The sequence below is a fragment of the Hippocampus guttulatus genome, chromosome 2, assembly GCF_054856545.1.
Source record: "Hippocampus guttulatus isolate MCC_2025c chromosome 2, RoL_Hgut_1.0, whole genome shotgun sequence".
Classification (NCBI taxonomy): domain Eukaryota; kingdom Metazoa; phylum Chordata; class Actinopteri; order Syngnathiformes; family Syngnathidae; genus Hippocampus; species Hippocampus guttulatus.
In genome coordinates this window covers 4,927,545-4,945,609 of record NC_141262.1, presented here as the reverse complement: position 1 = coordinate 4,945,609, position 18,065 = coordinate 4,927,545, and the positions used below count along the sequence as shown (strand labels likewise).

At 43.1% G+C, this 18,065-nt stretch overlaps 1 protein-coding gene across 2 annotated transcripts in view; it reads left to right on the top strand.

Moving 5' to 3' along the window:
• fbxo38 (F-box protein 38) overlaps window positions 1-12,928 on the top strand; it is a 28,424-nt gene extending 15,496 nt beyond the window's left edge. Inside the window, exons 13-21 of one of the 2 annotated variants that reach the window (XM_086132379.1) lie at window positions 38-202; window positions 1,363-1,998; window positions 2,197-2,297; window positions 4,248-4,350; window positions 4,540-4,706; window positions 8,125-8,270; window positions 9,671-9,774; window positions 11,336-11,449; window positions 11,537-12,928. In XM_086132379.1, coding sequence (XP_085988505.1) covers window positions 38-202; window positions 1,363-1,998; window positions 2,197-2,297; window positions 4,248-4,350; window positions 4,540-4,706; window positions 8,125-8,270; window positions 9,671-9,774; window positions 11,336-11,449; window positions 11,537-11,715 — 1,715 coding nt within the window. In that variant the 3' untranslated portion in view covers window positions 11,716-12,928. Of the gene's footprint in view, window positions 1-37; window positions 203-1,362; window positions 1,999-2,193; window positions 2,298-4,247; window positions 4,351-4,539; window positions 4,707-8,124; window positions 8,271-9,670; window positions 9,775-11,335; window positions 11,450-11,536 lie in introns of both variants that reach the window. The other variant, XM_086132371.1, reaches the window with a different exon arrangement.
• Window positions 12,929-18,065: the final 5,137 nt, after the last annotated feature.

The window sequence follows — 18,065 nt, the reverse complement described above, 5'->3', positions numbered from 1 at the left end:
TTGTATTGGCAAACGTAACTTCTTATGCCCTTCCTAGGTCCCAGTGGTTTGGTCCAGCAGTGTAGACCACCTGGTGTGGTCATTCCCAAGCCCCCACTGGTCCTCTCTGACTCAGACAGCGAGGAGGAGGAGGAAGGCTTAGTTTCAAGGCTAATAACTCCAGCAGCTTCCTGTTCACAGCAACCTATTTCTTGCACAGAAGGTGTCTTGCACAATACAGATTACTTATCAATTTTGGTTGTGTTTGCGCAACTCTCATTGGTTGCGGCCTAGATCAGTGGTTTTCAACCTTTTTTCAGTGATGTACCCCCTGTGAAATATTTCTTAAGTCAAGTACAGTAATCCCTCGTTTATCGCGGTTAATGGGGACCAAAACCACCTGCGATAAACGAAAATCCGCGAAGTAGCGACCAATAAACATATACAGGTTTTAAAAAAAAAAGCATTTTTGAACTTAAAACAAAGTACTGAAAACTTAAGACAAAGTGCTGTGCCTTCAGAGTCTGATTTATGAAACGTAGGAACTCCATTTGTAGTGCTGGTATCTCTAGAACAGTGGCTCTCAACCTGGGTTCGATCGAACCCCAGGGGTTCGGTGAATCGGTCTCAGGGACCACGCGGCCTTTGCCTTGGAGGTTAAGACACACTTGACTCAACATGTCAATTAGTTATGACACACCCGCACAGATAATTAATTACTTTACATGGCTTGTCCAATCAGTGCTGCGGGAAATTTAGTTCGCTCAGTCATCAATGAGTGACTGTTGTGGTAGTACGTCGTGTGATTTTGTCTTTTTTTCTTTTGAATTTTTTTGTATACATGCTAACTATGTCGAGCAAAAGAAAAAAGCGGTCGGACGAATATTTACAACATGGATTCACATGCCTCAGGGAAAGTGATGGGAGTCAGTGTATCCCTATCTGCATAATTTGTCATGCCAAGTTGAGCAACTCAAAACTGAAGGAACACTTCTTGAATCATATTTTTATTTTTCTACTGTTTGGCCACAATGTGACGTGGGATTTTAGTTAAGGTAAGCCATTTTTAAACTGAAGAAAAAAAAAATCAAGCGGAACTTTCAATCCAACCGGAGCTTCTTCACTGCCATCAACATAACAAGGGAAGTGATTTTGGCCAAGAGTCTCAGCTCTACTGTTCTATGTCTCAGTTTTTGTCAAATAATTTCCCCTAAAAAATGCAATTTAGTCTCCGGAACAACTTAATACAGTAATCCCTCGTTTATCGCGGTTAATGGGGACCAAAACCACCCGCGATAAATGAAAATCCGCGAAATAGCGACCAATTAACATATATACTGTATATATTTTTTTAAATTGTGAAATGTATCTGTGTGTTTCCAGGTAAAGGAAAGACTCCTCTGCGGCGGACCAATAACGTGCCCGCATCAGCGTCGGCCTTGTGGAATGAAGCGCAACCTCCTGCCTCAGAGGGCCGCTGTGAGAAGAGCTGTCAGGTGACCAGTGAACAGATCAAAGCTGACATGAAGGCTGCATCCGAGAACAGCCGGAGGACTAGCAGTAAAGGAGTTAACACAGACTCAGGGGAGACTTCAACGAGGCCAGGGCAGGACAGCGCAATGCACAGCACCGGTGTCAATGGAGCAGCAGAAAGGCCGGGGACCGAATGCGTGGGCAAGATTGAACCAGGGGCGGCCCCGGGATGTCAGAGGGCAGATAGGGCGAGTGGCAGGGCTAACGGGAGCACAGAAAACCACTCTGGAACACATACGGTTGACAGGGAAGGTGGATTAAGGCAAACCTCTGGCACTGCGCGTGGAGCACATCTGGAATCCAGAGGCTCTGATGAAAACACGACTTCAGGACAACCAGCTGGTCAGAGACACAGACGAATACCTGTTGCTCAGCGTTCAAGTTGTAAGCAAACTCTGGCCAGTGATGAGAACTCTTCCTTACCCAGACGACCTGTGACCCGGTCCTGCACTCGTATGTCCTCTGTAACCCTGATGCCTGAGACAGGTAATGATTCGAACAATTGAAAAAGCTCTATCTAGATTATCTGAGGGCACTTGTTGAAGGTACTGAATTTTCCACCACTATTTTACGAACATAGAAAGCCAAGAATGTTCTGTCACCCAAAATGGCTGGTAGGATTAGTGCTTGTGTCGCTTACGTGACTTTTCTTTTTTTTTTTAACACGGGTTTTTCTGAAAGTAGATCTTCCAAGAACCAGGCCTCGGGTAGCAACAAGGAGGAGAAGAATGGCGGACAAATCAACCAGTACTTCAGACCCGGTGACAGAGGATGACCACATGCAGGTTGTAGAGTACACGCTCCACTCTTTCTTGCGTCTTTTCAGTGTGACAGTACAGGAGACTCCTCAGATTATGGCAGTACCGATAGCCCCAAGTTATGGGTGGTACGAATATATTTTATACTTTTCATATTGTTTTTCAACTGCCGTATTTTCCGCACTAAAAGGCGCACCGAGAAGCCTTCCGTTTTCTTAAAAACTCACAGCGCGCCTTAAAATCCGATGTGCCTTGTGTATGGTTATTACGGCAATATGTCGACCCCAAATTGGCTCCTTGCTGGAGGCATGCTTACAACGCAGAGTTCAAACTTAAGGCGATCGATCGGGTTCCGCAGTTGAACACGGAACTAAAGCAGCGGCAAGAGAGTTCAACGTTAACGAGTCAATGTTATAACTTGCTGTTGGTTAAGTGAACTGTCTCGCTGCTTTATTAAATAAGTTTTACTGCCATTTGATCGTTCTGTAGCAATGCCGCTCAAAGCTTCTTTGCTCTGTGACGTGGGTTGCGTCGGCGCCGATTGTTTGAACCACGTGCGTACGTGTTCTCGCTCACGCTCGCACAGCAGAGAGCAGCGGATGATAGACTGCTGAGGCGCGCTTCACTCGAGTGGCGGCATTTCCTTGATTGGAGCTCCATCTTGTGGATGCATTGTAGATTGCGTCTTATAGTGCAAAATATGAACAAAATAACTAAATAGGCTATTCATAGAAGGTGCGCCTCATAATCCCGTGCGCCTTTTAGTGCGGAAAACTGTTTTAAAACATCTTGACCGAAAGCTGAAGAACGTAGAGCAGAGGTTTCATTTTTGTTGCGGGTCAGGTCATCCGTAGTTACGGTTTCCCTCGGAGGGCATGTAAACAATGAATGTATCATGGCCTTTAACAACCGAAGCCAGTTTTGTTCAACATTTTTTTGTTTGAAAATAAGGATTGGTAACAAAACATGCTCACAATGTCTGAGTTTTACAAATGAAGAAGACAATCTGCAATTGTAATAGTTTAGCAAGAAACATGAAGGTGCCACACATCTTGCCCCCTGGGCCTTGAGTTTAACACCAGTGACCTACAGAGTACTTCAACACCTCCTGACTGACATCAAAGTGCCCATGGGCGCACCTTGCCAACATACAGAGTAATGATATAATAAAAAAAGAAGTAAGCTAAGGGGATTTTAACATCCGGTTTCTTGACTAATGCGCGAATTATTTATGTCTTGTGACCTGTTGTAACTGTCATATGCTTGTGCAGGAGTTTTTTGCCTCACTCAAATTATCCTCAAATGAGGGTAGTTCGAGCGTGGGTTTTTTTTTCTCCCCCTCTCCCTCCCTTGTTTCTTTCTGACTTTCGGGTTGAGTGAACGCTGGCGCGTTTTGGCTGCCGCTGCTCAACCCGTATTGTTTTGTGTTTTTTGTTATTGTAAAGTGTCCTTGGGTGTCTTGAAAGGCGCTTATAAATAAAATCTATTATTATTATTATTATCCCTTTTTTGAACAGTGAAGGTACTGGCCCAAAGTAAAAAGCATGTGGCACCACTAGGTGTCACATTTGAGACAGAATGTGGTCTTGACTTGAAGATCCAGTCAAGCTTTCTTGACTTTCGTTTAAGTGTGGTTAAAGCAGTATGTTTATGTTTTGAACTGACTTAAAAGTTGATTTGCAAATAGCGTCAGCCATACACACAACACGTTTGGGGTTTTTTGCGCTTCGGAAAAGTTATCCGTAAGCAAAATTTCAAAGAAAAAGCTATTTTGTGATCTCGAGCCAACTTTAAGGCTTTCTTGTCCCCGCACACACATGTCCGTATATGGCCCTAACCATGTGTTTCCTCTTTCACCGAAAGGTTAACTGCCATGTCAGGTGGTAATTGCTCTGTCGGCTTCGTGTCCACGACAAATGACAATAGAAGCACAAGAATTGCACTTGTGACAAACAACTTCTCTCTCAACTCCTTCAGGTGTTGACCCTGAAGAGTAAGAACCTGGTGGGCATCACCCTGACCAACTGCGGAATCACCGACCTGGTCCTTAAAGACTGCCCCAAGATGATGTTCATTCATGGTACTGGATATTATGTTTCATTTGACAACAGCACTGGCTGCAATACTGTAACATTTCATTTTGCATCTACCTTTTCCATTGTGCCCCTTGGACTGCATCCGTTATATTTGTGTGCTTTTGGTGTTAGGTTACCAATTTTCCTTTCTCCTCTTGTCGCCCCCCCCCCCCCCCTCTTTACACTGAGTAAAGCTACCCGATGCCGAGTGTTGAAGCAGCTGCGAGTGGAAAGCGCTCCTATTGTCAACAGGTTTGACTATGCGCAGTGTAAGAAGCTGAACATGGAACAAGTCCTGGATCAGATTCTGAGAATGCCTCCCGAGCGCAACCGCATCATCTACATGCGTCCTATGCACCAGGTCGGTATGCTGCGGTGTCTCAAAGTCATGATGCACTGTGCCTTTTGGTTTACAGTGTTTCCACAAAATATAGTCTTTATTCACTCATTCGCCAAAGCTCTGTCGAGTATGAAACGTTTTGCTTTAGCGCCGTCTTGTTCCCAAGGAACTGGGGCTGGGCCATTATGGAGGAAAAAAAAATCACAATTATTTTGATTGAGATTGAAATTGTGATTAATAAACGTGGTTTTTCATTGAGTTCAAAACTTTTAATATTTATTCAACTACCAAAATTCAACTGAAATGTAAACAGCCAGAAAATGAATTAATATAATAATAATAATAATAATAATAAGTGAAACTCCTCTACAAAGAAATCATGTTTGCAGCAAGAAATCTTTCACAACAGGGGGTTTTTCACTGTTGCAAATTTGATCTGAGATGTAAACGAACACACACACACTGGGAATGAAATTGCGAAATTTACGATCAGCATTCACTTTCACTTACATCAATTTCTTGGATAATGTCTTTTATTTTCCTTCCTCCATCTTTTATTTTTTTATTACTTTTATCCTGTTTTCAAGCGTGAATGCTTTTCTTTTCTTAACTCCTTGGTCTGCAAAGGTCCGATTTGTAGCCATTTTAGCAATGCAACGTTCTTGCTGCGTCTGAAACATATAATAACAAATACTTCCTGGACGACTGCGCATGTGTAAACCAGTGTTGTGGTTGCAGTCGCCGCTTCCGAACGAAGCAATAGAGGTCGCTGTTGGATTAGACTTTGTTGTAGTGAATCTTGTCACGAGGCAAGAGCAGAGAAAAAGATTTCGTATAACGCAACAGGGTTTTTTTTTCGTTGTATGGCGGGCAGGAGAGTGGGAATGGTGTTAATGCATGACGATTTTTTCATACTTGGGTTTTTTTTTCACCCATGTAGGTTTCGTTGTAGAGGAGTTTCACTGTAATGTATAAAAACACACATTGGCTGTTCCTGCCGTGTGTGCCTTGGCCTCTTTGGGGCAATGTGGTGCAGTGCATGCCTGGAGATGCATGCTGATACGTAGGTAAAGAGTAGAAGAAAGTCATGCTTGAACTATTACGATACTAATATATCTTTGTGTATTGCTGTATTACCTGTCTGTATGTGTTACTACAGTGTTTGTGTGTGAATATTCATTATTTGAAGCACTATTACTTGCGGAAATCAAAGCTAATTTTCTGTTAGCCCCTCAATGCGATGTTACATTGACCTTAGCATTAGCAGCGGCAATGTTTCGACACCGAAATGTCTCTTGTATTTAAATGTAAAATGTGTGGAATTTGTTTTTTTTTGTGTGTGTGTGGTTGGTTTCACAGTAAAGCTTGAAAGAATGCTCAGGGAGGGCAAAATAAGAACGCTTTCATACAATAACATAGGAATTGCACACACCGCGCAGTTTGGCACATTAATCGTTTTTCTTTATCTTACGTATTTTCTGCACTATAAGGTGCTTTGATGTATAAAGCGCACCTTCACTGAACGGCCCATTGTAAATCTTTTCACCGCATTATAAGGCTCATAGAATAGAAGCTACAATTGTGGCTGCGGTTGTGTTATGCATCCACTAGATGGAGGTACACTAAAGGGAATACAATACAATACAGCTTTATTCATAGCTTTCACAACTGCAGCAGCTGTAACAAATCGCTTTGCATAAAATTTAAAATATGCCGTCCCAAGAAATCAAAATATTGATCCATGTATAAGGCCCATCGGATAATAAGGCGCACAGTCGGCTTTTGAGAAAAGGAAATGCTTTCATGTGCGCCTTGTACTGCGAAAAATAGGATGAATTGTTTTTATGATCGAGAGAAGCCAAAATCAAAATCCTGATTACATTTCAAGAAATTGCCCAGCTCTTCAAGAAGCTGTTGAAGTGCAGGTAAGTGCTTCATTTAGACCAGTGTTTCGAGCGAGGCTCCGTCAGGGGGGGCGCGTTTGACCTCGGGGAGCATGCTTTTTTATTTTTTTACGGTCCTAAAATAACTTGTAGTTGCACCTCCTCTACGTTAGGGGCAGTGGCACTCTCATTAGCAGAGTTTGTGCAGGGGGCATTCTCAGGGAGGAAATATGACGAGGCATATGTAGAGCTTGGCTTCAATGTGCCTGCGGTGGCAGACCAGGGAAGATCAATGTGCTTACTTTGTCTAAAACATTTGGTAGCAGACAGAATGAAGCCAAATAAATTAAGGCGTCACTTAAAGACATTACACCCCAATCACGCTGATAAGCTGCTTGAGTTTTTTTCAGCGAAAACGTGCCGAATATTGCCAACAATCATGCCGCTTTGTGACTGCTGTAAGTTGCTGTGTCCTGCTTCAAACCTCACTTCGAAAAGCTGTGCATTGCAAAATGTGCTCATTGGAGCCATTAATCATCTTTGATTTAAAAAAAAAAAAAAAAAAAAAAGCACAAATTATTTTATATATTTTTGTTTTACTGGTTAAAGTTTATTTATTTATTTTTTAATATTGTGCTCCTGAGATAATGTTGGTGATTAGATTGAATGCATTATTAGTTATTGAGTTTGTCATTTTATTTTTCAGTATCGTATGGTTTAACATGGTCAGTCAAGAAATATTTATTGTTAATTAAGGATTCAATGTTACTTTTGAATTTCAGATGCACTTTAAATCTTTTCTGTTCCAGTTACTAAAGCTATTCTTTGTTGTAAGTTGGTCCATATTTCTTTCTTTTTTTATTCTCTTATACGTTAATAAGGATACAGTGTTATGCAAAGGTGTATAGACAATTTTATAGACAAATGATACTATTTATAGCTGTGGGGAAGGGGGGGGGCGAGATGTTTTCCTCTTCCTTGGGGGGGCATGACACAAATAATTGAGAACCACTGATTTAGTCTAACCATAGCCCTGTCTAAGATAAAAGTAGTGCTTTGTCACCATCTTGTGGGATCTATGGGCAATTTTAAACCTTTTGGGGAGGTAGCAGGGATTGTTAGTTCCTCGCGAATTTTCAGCAGGTCATCCATCTACCTTTGTTTGTGTACTTTACACACCAACTTGTATTCGACCTGTAAAAATATGTGTCAAGTCAAAAATTTATTTGCGATCAAGTAAAGACGGAATTCTGAAAAAGAATAAATTAAGCAGAAAAATGCACCCAATTTTACCCGCCAAGAAGTGCAGCCATTTTAACATGCTACCGCCATCTGCGGTCCAGTGAAATGACGTCAAAGGGCCATCGGCTTGGTTTCCAAACATCACGGCTCATCTGTTTCACGGGTTTGGTCATGTGACATTTGCACCGGGAGACGAGGGCACTTTGTCATCAATTTCTGTCAAGAGCAGATGGTCGTAGAAGGCCAAACTGGCTGCGCCCCATCATGGATGAAAGGGGTGGTTTATTCTGATGAATTCTCACCCTTCTCTTCAGATTGACTCCGTGGCATTGGAACGTCAGCTCTTCCAGGGTCCCTATCCCTATCACATCGCAATAGTTCATGAGTTCAGCAACCCTCCAAATATACGCAACAAGGTCCGCATTCGCAGTTGGATGGACACCATAGCCAACATCAGCCAGTGAGTAGTGGCCCTGATTTATTCTGAAATGGTCTTCAAAGTTCATTTTGTCTCTTTTTTTTTGCCTCTCTAGTGGCACAATTTCGGATAGGTATCATGGCAGTGTAAATTTACCTTTTGCGCCTTACTTCAAAGCCTTCATAGATACGCGCCCCCCCCTCCCCCCCGCCATGACAGGTGGCAAAATAACTATTTGCACCTGTTGAAACTCCTGTAAAGCGTCTAGTACTGTATCTTTTTCTACAATTGATTGTCTTCTAAAATGGCCATATCTTGCTCTATGCGGTCGGATGTACCAATCGACAAAGGTATAAACCAAAGTTGGCTTTTTATCACATACCCGCTGATAAAGATGACAGATGGCAATGGATAGCAGCAATCATTTCTTGCAGGGTTAGTCGATTTATTTTGCTCATAATCCTTCAATTACTGCACGTCGCTTTGAGCAAACATAGGACGGAATGTGTGTAAATAAATAAATGTGTCTGCGTCATAAGCAAGTTTCACCTTCGCCGTTACAAAGGTATCTTGACAAGGTGTGAGCGTAGCATCTCGTCCCAGGGACCAGCCAGCGACAAAAAACTGGTTATGCGTGCTGACTTTTATAAGCTTTTAAATCAGCTCCAGTGTAAGACGATACGGCATTGGAAACATAACAATAAACGACGTCCGCTGTGAATTTTGGCAAAGTTGATTAAAAACTGTCAACGCAGCAGTTGAAGTGGTGGTTTGCCGTACTGTACATCGTGGTGCACTCACGTGATCAGGCGACGTAGCTGCAACGGGCCAATATTCAGATGGCGCTCGGGGCCGCCTCCAAATGTGGAGAGAAATTCAACACGATCGAATGGTAAACAGGAATTGTGCACTTGGACCTGTCATCTAAACCCAGCCAAAAGCTTAGAAAGTCTTAAGGTCTTTGGTGTTGCCAGGCAGTAGTTGCTACGGTTACATCTCGCTTAACTGTGTCCCCGAGGTGTTCTATTGCCACCCATAAAAATCAGAAATGCGCACTGTCAAACAATATTGTACAGTATTGTCATTGTGGAAACCTCAGTGGTCAAGCCCTTGTGAACGTAAATTGTGGCTTTTACTTGTGAACGCAGAAGTGGTCTGTGTTTATTATAGAAAAGAACACTTCAAATGTATGAAACACGTTCCAAAATCTGTGCTGTGTGTTACACATACTGTACGTGCACCACATTTGACAATAAAGCTGTATTCAATTCAATTCTATTCAAAATAAACGAGAATCAGTGAGTGTTTGTGAACGTCTGACCAATTCAACTCTCAAATGCGTGACGTAAATACGAATAAGAGGGAAAGCGCTTGGAAAAAACAACCCAATTGCATTTCAATCACTGGCGGAAGAGTCACCGTGTTTGTGCGTCTGTTTGCAGGGAGTTAATCAAGTACGAGTTCTTCCCAGAGGCCACCAGGACCGAAGAGGATGTGAAGAAGTATCCCAAGTACCCCTGGGGCCGAGACATTTATACGCTCGAGGGTAAAACGCGCTCACACACACGCGTCGACGAATGCAAGTTCACGACAGCTCGATGCAGGACGATTTTGGAACAGGACAAAGCCTGGGTGGGGAATTTGACGCGGCGGCAATTTGGTCGAGTGCAGGGGGTCGGCAACCTTAAATACTCTGAGCCATTTGGGTATGGGGGAGGGGGGCTTGAGGAGGGCTTCACTGGGAGCCACCAAACCCTTTTAAAGCGAGGACAACACTTACATGGAGCTTCCCCCGACTGAATGACGGTCGGACTCTTTCCCTGATGTCAACAAGCTTTCGTTTCTTGGGTTGCGGTGAACACAACTCAAGAGCTACGTAGAAAGAAAAAACACATAGTGAGATTCTATGTGGGACAAAGAAATAATAGGCACTGATCGAGTAAAAGATCAAAGACGTTTGAGTGGCAACATTGCATGGCATTTTACACTTCTTCAACACCCATCCACTCTGTCTGTTCATTCTATAAATCATGCATGCATCCTATTCAACTTGCAAGTGACTGAATGCACATCACATCAAAGTCCTGCTAGCCCACACACACACACACACACACACACACCAAACGACAAATGGCACATAAATCATGTCATTCCTAAGAGCCAAAACAACAGACTGGGGCCCTCTTCAAATTCTCATTTTTGCCTCGGCGCTTTCCTCTCCTATCCTTTTGGCCTGCGGCGTACTTGGAGGATACGTTGTTTGACTTCAAAAGATGCCCAGGAAAGCTACCTGGATGCCTCACCGTTAGGCAAACCGTTTTTTCGGGAGTCTTATTTCTGACCAACATTTACAAAAGGAAAGGAGGTACAGTACCTGACCCACAATAAGCCTTTATGGTGGCAATTTTTAAAAGCGATGGACTACCAACATAGTTTACAGACTACGCTTGCGCTTAAAAAAAGTATTTTTTGAAAGTATCGGGAGAGTTGGTCTATAGACAAATATGCGTTTACAGTCTTGGTGAATGATCATAAAATCGGCCTCAACTACACAAAGTATGAAATGTACAGGAACGTGTGCTAGGGATAGAATTTCTAGTGAGAGGAAAATTACAGAAAAAAAACAAGCAAGCTAGAGACTTTTTATTTTTATTTTTTTTAATGGGTATTCATCCCAGACAACAGACAACCTCCTCCAGTCTTACTTGGTACCAGAAATAGTCGCATGATCCAAAAAAGACAGAAAATCAAATTGCAAAACTATCTCAAAAGGATCTCGATAGTCCTCAGAGGAATTATAATACAGAAATCTTCAAATTTAGAATTTGATGTCAGTGAAGTCATTTCAAATTTTCCTGAAATCACAGCAGATGGATGGATGGATGAAAGGGCCATGAGCCGCAGGTTGCGGACCCCTCTGCTCTCGCGTTTCAGACTTTCAGAGTGTGGCTCCAGCCGATGAAGGCCACAGTGATGATGACCGGCGGTGTAGAAATTCGATGGGAAGATGACGATACAGACACAGTCGTTTCAGCGCGAAACTCGAAATTGCGCCGAGATATTGCGATGTTTTATCTGCCTTGAACTCACCTCCACACCGTGCTCAGGTCTGTTGGATGGCGCCCCCTACAGCATGATAACAGACTTCCCCTGGCTCAGGACCCTGAGAGCAGCCGACCCGAACAACTACGCCCGCTATGACTTTGAGGACGACGAAAGCAGTGAGTGACGTCTCTCCTATTTGAAGCCCAACGAAAAATTTGGGATTGAACGGCCGCTGCCTTTTGCTCTCTCCTGCGGTGCATTAGCCACCATCTACGCCCCGAGACGGAAGGGTCAGCTGTCGGCCGACATCTGCATGGAGACCATCGGGGAGGAAATCTCAGAGCGGCGACAGAGCAAAAGAGGAGTTTTTCAGAGAGTGGTGGTCCTCTTCCTCCATCACTGCGATACGCCGGGCGAACCTGTCGACGACGACTACATCTAGGACATTCCGTGCGTCGTGAGGCTCGTGTTCATTTGGGTCACGGCGGCGTCTCGTCAGTTGCGTCGGTGTCCGAGATGCCAGGCGGGTCATTTGGACCTGCAGCGCACGCTTGAAAGTGACTGTGGGGCGGGGCCAAAGAGAATTACGCTGACTGCAAAAACAGGCACTTTGTGAACACGACTCCAAATAATGAGAGCTTTTGTCTTACCTATTTCTTTCTTTTCGCGTTCATGAAGCATTTCGAAGTATTTTCGATCATGCTCAAGCTTCATATGACGCCCCCCTGCCCAATTTGAGCCGCAGAATTCCATTACACCTAAAAGAGAAGTTTACAAATACATATGCAAGTATTATAGTCGTGGCTTCCATGTGGTTGGATATGTTACATCGTTTTTTTTTTTTGTTTTGGTTTAGAGATTGACCATATATCAGAAACCAATGAAAGTTTCTTAAGACTACCGGTAGATGATTCCTATTGTCATATTTGGTCTCTGTACAGACACATTTCCACTCTGGAAGTATCGGTACCCAAGTTTCCATTTCTTATAAATGGCTTGACAATGATCGTTTAAAAGGTGTGCGCAATGCACTAGAAAGCAACAAAATTGTAGTCTCCTGCATGGAAGTGCACTGCATCCATACAGTCAGCTAAAAGTTTGAATGTGGTCACTTCATGACATAACTGTTGCCTGTCCCTCGTGCCTCAATGTTGCTCAGACCCAAATCTGCAAAGGAGAAGTTTGGAAATAAAATTGGATCCAATTTATTTATTTTCTTTTTTCTGTGAAGGCCTTGGGTTTCCCCACATTTCATCCTGAATTTTTCTGAGGTACTTACAGCGCCTTGATAGTCACGACTGAGTTGGCGTCAGGGCCAGGAGGGCATTTTTACGTGACGTTGGGTTGAAACTCATCCTGCACACGGCTTCGACCCAATCGGACGTGGATCGATTTGCAGTGTGGAATTTGTCAGTGGTGGTTCGCTTTTTGGTGGGGTGGAGGTTGATAAATGTCAACAAATAAAACTTGTGATGAAGAGTGAAAGGACAGAGAAAGACAAATCCATCCCCACCCGTTATTTTTGTTTTGCGATATTTTTTGTTGTTGTTGAATTGTACAGACATTGTAGATAGTCATGTTCCTCCATGCTGTTTATATGTTTATAAGAAAAAGCTATTTCACATTAAGAGGAAAATAAAACAGCAGGAAATGAACTTTTCTCTTTCTTGTCACATATATTACAATGAAGTTGATCTGACAAAAATCAATCTCCTAAAGCCATCGTTTGGAAAATAGGAGCTCAAGACAAATTGTGGCAAAGCTGTAATAAAAACCGGACATGCATTTAAAAAAAAAAAAAAAAGATGGCATCTGTTCACCTCAAGTTTAAAATACACTTGCTTCGTGTTGCTGAGACTTTTAACGGGTACGAAGAATTAGTACTGCCTTACGTTACTGCGTCACAGCAAAAAGCAGTTGTCGCCGTGATTCCGCTACACGCGCATTTTCTTCTGCTCCAATAATAGCAAAAATGACAGACGAGTTACAGAGCAGCGAGGCCTCCGGCAAGCCGGAGATGGGACACCTGTGCACGTTGTTCGAAGTTGGACGCCACTGATCGCCGCGCTTCCTGCTTTGACAATTTGGGAGGACAGACAAGACATCCGCATACTCGAGAGTAGCAGACTGGTCTGCTGCCTGCTGTCGTTCCATGTAAACAGAGTGAAACTGTCCACAGCGCTGCCTTGTCATTTGAATTTCCTTTGACACAAAACAGTCACCTTATTTCGACACAGTTTTGACAAATCTGACCTGCAAAATCTCGCACGGAATCATTTTTTTACAAACAAGTTGATGCAAGCTTGAGATTACTCCAAAAGCCATCTGCTCAGTAAAAATAGAGGCTGAATTTTCCACCATGACTGTTGGCCAGTGCACCAAGCTAGCAGAAATGGGGGAATGAATTTCGCGTAAAAGAACTTGAGACTCCTTCAAACATTTTCACAATCAGCTTTTACAGACATGGTGTCAAAAGTTCCGAGATGTAACCCACCTGAATTTTCTTCCGTTTTTAATTCTGGATGCGGTCAGGTGTACCGATACTTTTGTCCATTTAGTTCATGAACGATATCCAACTTGTGCGAGTCCGTTGACTGTCTCAGTTGGCTCTCTGACACCAAAATGCTAAGCCACAATGTGCCCAAAGTAAAACAACGTGTCAAATAAATAACATGTAGTGGATGACCGACCTTTTTTTATTTACTTCAATTCACTTTTACGTAATTAACTTATTCACTCCCAAAGACGTTTTTAAACGTCTTTCCAGACCTGGTCCAGAATTGGCTGGTACTGAATGAGTTAATGACTGCATGTAAAAATGACTCAACACTCACACCTGCACCTCTGCCCTGTGAGGCCGACGTGCTGACCGGTCAACCAGCGGACCGCATCACCAAACCTAATCTTGTTTTTACTAAAAGGATTCGGTGTCATCTGCGGCAGATGAATCGAAAGAACATGTTTACCTTGTTCTTAAATTTCTTCTTCCATATGAGGGATGAGACCACATCGTGTGTGATTGTGTGTGACGCCATGAGTGTACCTAGTGTGTGTGTGTGTGTGTGTGTGTACATGTGTGTGTCCGCGGTTGGCTGCCATCTGTAATGGCCCAGTCTGCTAAGCGGCAGTAAACAGTGAAGCATGTCCAAACATTACCTTATTAAGACACAAAAGACAGCAGAGAAGAGAGAAGAGCTCGTTCAGCTCTCGCTCATCCATCGACGTCGGCCCTCCTTGACTTCCACGTGTCGCGCTGAGCTGGGATGAATGAGAAGGTGGAGGATTTTCCATTTTTCGCACCTGAACCGAATTTTAAAACGTGGATCTCATTTCTTCCCCTGTGTATGTTTTCACATGTCATTCACATTCTCCCTCCTTGTCTTTTGAAACATTCTCTCCCCGCGCACACGAAGACGCACGTTCCCACTTGACTTCCTTCCTCACTTCATCTCCACTTGTTTCAAACATCCAACACGGTTCTCCTTTCGCCTTCATGTGCTGTTCATCATCATCATCATCATCATAGTTCATTCCTGCTTCCACTTGCACAAAACAAACTCATTGGACTCGTTAACCCTTTCAGGGACAGCGGCTACTACAGCCGACAGCTGATCATGTTATCTGGTTACAGGGTGCATGAAAGGGTGAAGAAAAAAAGAAGAAAAAAGCTGGTAAAAATTGCATGTTTTTTGTGTGGACTACTGTTTCGAGGTGAGAGCCGAACTCATTCCATGAACATTGGAAGTTGTGAAACGCAAGCTGTATTTCATATGAATGGTACAACTTTTCAGCATCGATAGCCTTTCTTCTGACTGAGATGACATCGTCATCGCACGTGTGGTTGGCCTCAAACCAAGAGCTTCTGTCTTTAAATCTCAGCTCGGGTACTCAGGCTTCCTCCCACATTCCAAAAAAAAAACACGTATGCTTGATGAATGAAAGAATCTGACATTTCCACAGGTTTGAACCTGAGTGCGAATGATTGCTTGTTCTTCCATCCAGCTGAGAAAAGCTTGACCTCACCTGTGATAAGCGGGGGAAAATAGAGGGAAGTCAACAAAGGAAACAAACACGAAATCTATGAATCAAGCAGTTAAAAAAAAAAAAAAAAGGCCTTTGAGGTCAGCTACTGTACCTTAAGCCTAATATGTACATGCAAGCTTAATTTGTTCCATGGCCGCACTCGTATCTGAAATCACCAGCTCTTATCTCAAGACAAAAATAAAAATTGTCAAGTGACGGCTTGTTTGAAAATTTTCAAAAAAGTGAAGCCATTTGTATTTCAAGGCACTACTCTCCTCAATTTTGAAGCTACAACATTAGACTTTTTCACCTTTTTGGTTTCTCCGGGGTTTTTTTTTTTTTGAGGGGCCGGTTAAAATGGAACTCGGTGATGATTTGGGCTTCTGCGTGAGTCGTCGGCCCTCTACTTCGTCTGTATCAGTGGTTAGCAGGCGCTTCACGAAACATCGATGCCTACGCCTCAAAAATGTCCTTCTCAAATCTTCCCTTCAAACAGTACAGTGGCGTGGCTGCGTTAGAGTGCCTTGTTGTCAGCTGTGTGCGTGCGAACAGCAAGGAGAAAAGACTGAAAAGCAAGGGCAAATATATATATATATATATATATAAATACCGTATATATATACTGTATATGCAAAACCTGACAGCCAAAGTGTGGACTGGGGTAGCGGGCTGGCACTGCTTGAGACCACTTCACTGTCTTGGTGTGGAAGTGGTTCAGATTGGATTGTCTGTGTCTTATGTGTTGTATTGTATTATTTTGTCATTTTATGTCAACTGTTCTTTTGATGGCGGCGCGGGCACCCGCAGCGGCTCCTCTCTCTCCTGAAGAAAGAAATGTCATCTGTGCTGTATGTTGCACATGGAGCACATTTGACAATAAAGTTGACTTGACTTGACTTGACTGACAACCCAGTGGGGATATATGCCAGCCACCAGAGGCGTAAGTGGATATATTTTGTTGTTGTTTTACGTAGGCATAAGAAAGATGCTGGGCAAAGTAGTAGTCATTTTTCCCGATGTGGTTTCTGTGCATATCCACAGTGTCATGGGTGATTTTTTTTATGACTTCGAAACCCTATTTTACAAGCACCAGTTCCGAGAAAGTTGGGAGGTTTTGTAAAATGTGACAACACACTGATTTACGAATCATTTTCAGCCTGTATTCAATCGAACACTACAAAGGTCAAATATGAAATGTTCAAACTGATAAATGAGTTGTTTTTTTGCAAGAATTCACTCATTTTGAATTTGATGTCTTGTTTAGCACTGTGTTACGTCACCTTTCTTTTTAACAGCACTCAATAAGCGTTTGGGAATGCCTGAGGCCACTAATTGTTGAAGCTTTTCGAGGTGTAATTCTTTCCCATTCTTGCTTGATATACAGCATCAGCTGTTCAATAGTCCGAAATCTTTTTGCCATATTTTACTCTCCCTAATGCGACACCCATTTTCAATGGGAGACGGGTCTGGACTGCAGGCAGGCCAGTCTAGGACTTGCACTCTTTTTACTACGCACTCTTTTTTTACTACGAGCCGTGCTGGTGCAGAATGTGGTTTGGCATTGACTTGCTGAAATAAGCAGGCATGGATGGCAGCATATGCACTTGTGTGTACCTTTCAACATTAGTGGTGTCTTCAAAGATGCGTACAACCCCATACCATCACAGATGCTTGGTTTTGAAGTTTGCGTCCATAACAGTCCAAATTGTTCGTTTCCTCTTTCGCCCGGATGACACGACGTCCTCAAGTTCCAAAAACTGATTGGAAATGTGGACTTGTCAGACCAGAGAACACTTTTACACTTTGAGAGGTAATGATGAGTTGTGTTAGCTGATAATTGTTTGTGAAGTGTTCCACAGGACACGTAACAATATCCTTCGCACAATGTTGCTGTTTTTTAATGCAGAGCCGCCTGAGGGATCGAAGCTCACGGGCATTCAATGTTGAGTTTTGGACTTGCTGCTTACATCCAAAATTAAATTCGCTAAACTGTTGGAGTATTTGATGACACAGTTGTTCACCAAATGGTGATCCTCGCCCCATCTTTGATTGTGAATGCGGAAGCTCCTTTTAGACTGATTCATGTCACTCCCCTGTTTACTATTAACCTGTTCACCTGTGGAATGTTACAAAAAAAGTGTTTTTTTTGGGGGGGGGGGGGGGGGGGGTTACAGGATTTCTTAACTTTCCCAGTCTTTTGTTGCCCATGTCCCAGTTTTATTGGAAGGCAAATTATTTGCCCCCCCCACCACAAAAAAAATCATAATATTCAATACTGTATCTTGTCTGTATGTATTCATTTGAATATAGACAAAAAAATCACTGTATTCTGTTTATACAGTATTTACATTTAACACAATGTCTCAACTTCACATTCTCAACTTTTTGAATTGGGATTTGAATATACGCTGAGGGGCGGCTCGGTGGTCGAGTGGTTAGCGCGTCGACCTCACAGTGCAGAGGTTGTGGGTTTGATCTGACCTTCCTATGTCCTTTGCATGACATACCCTGATTTTGTATCAGTACCAGGCTGACTGTGTGTGTTTGCCAATTTTGAGACTGGTTTCCCTCCGGCTGCACGTTCTGGCCCAACGCGGGTGCGTCCTTGGAGAGTGACAATTTGATGGTGGAGTGTCATCTAAACTTATGCCTGCGCAGAGCGTGTCTATATACTGCGGCAGATGGTTGAATATGATTTCTGAGAATTTGGTCAGAGCACAGGCAGCGCCCCACTTGATGGCGCAGATGTGCTTCCGCGATGTCGAGACT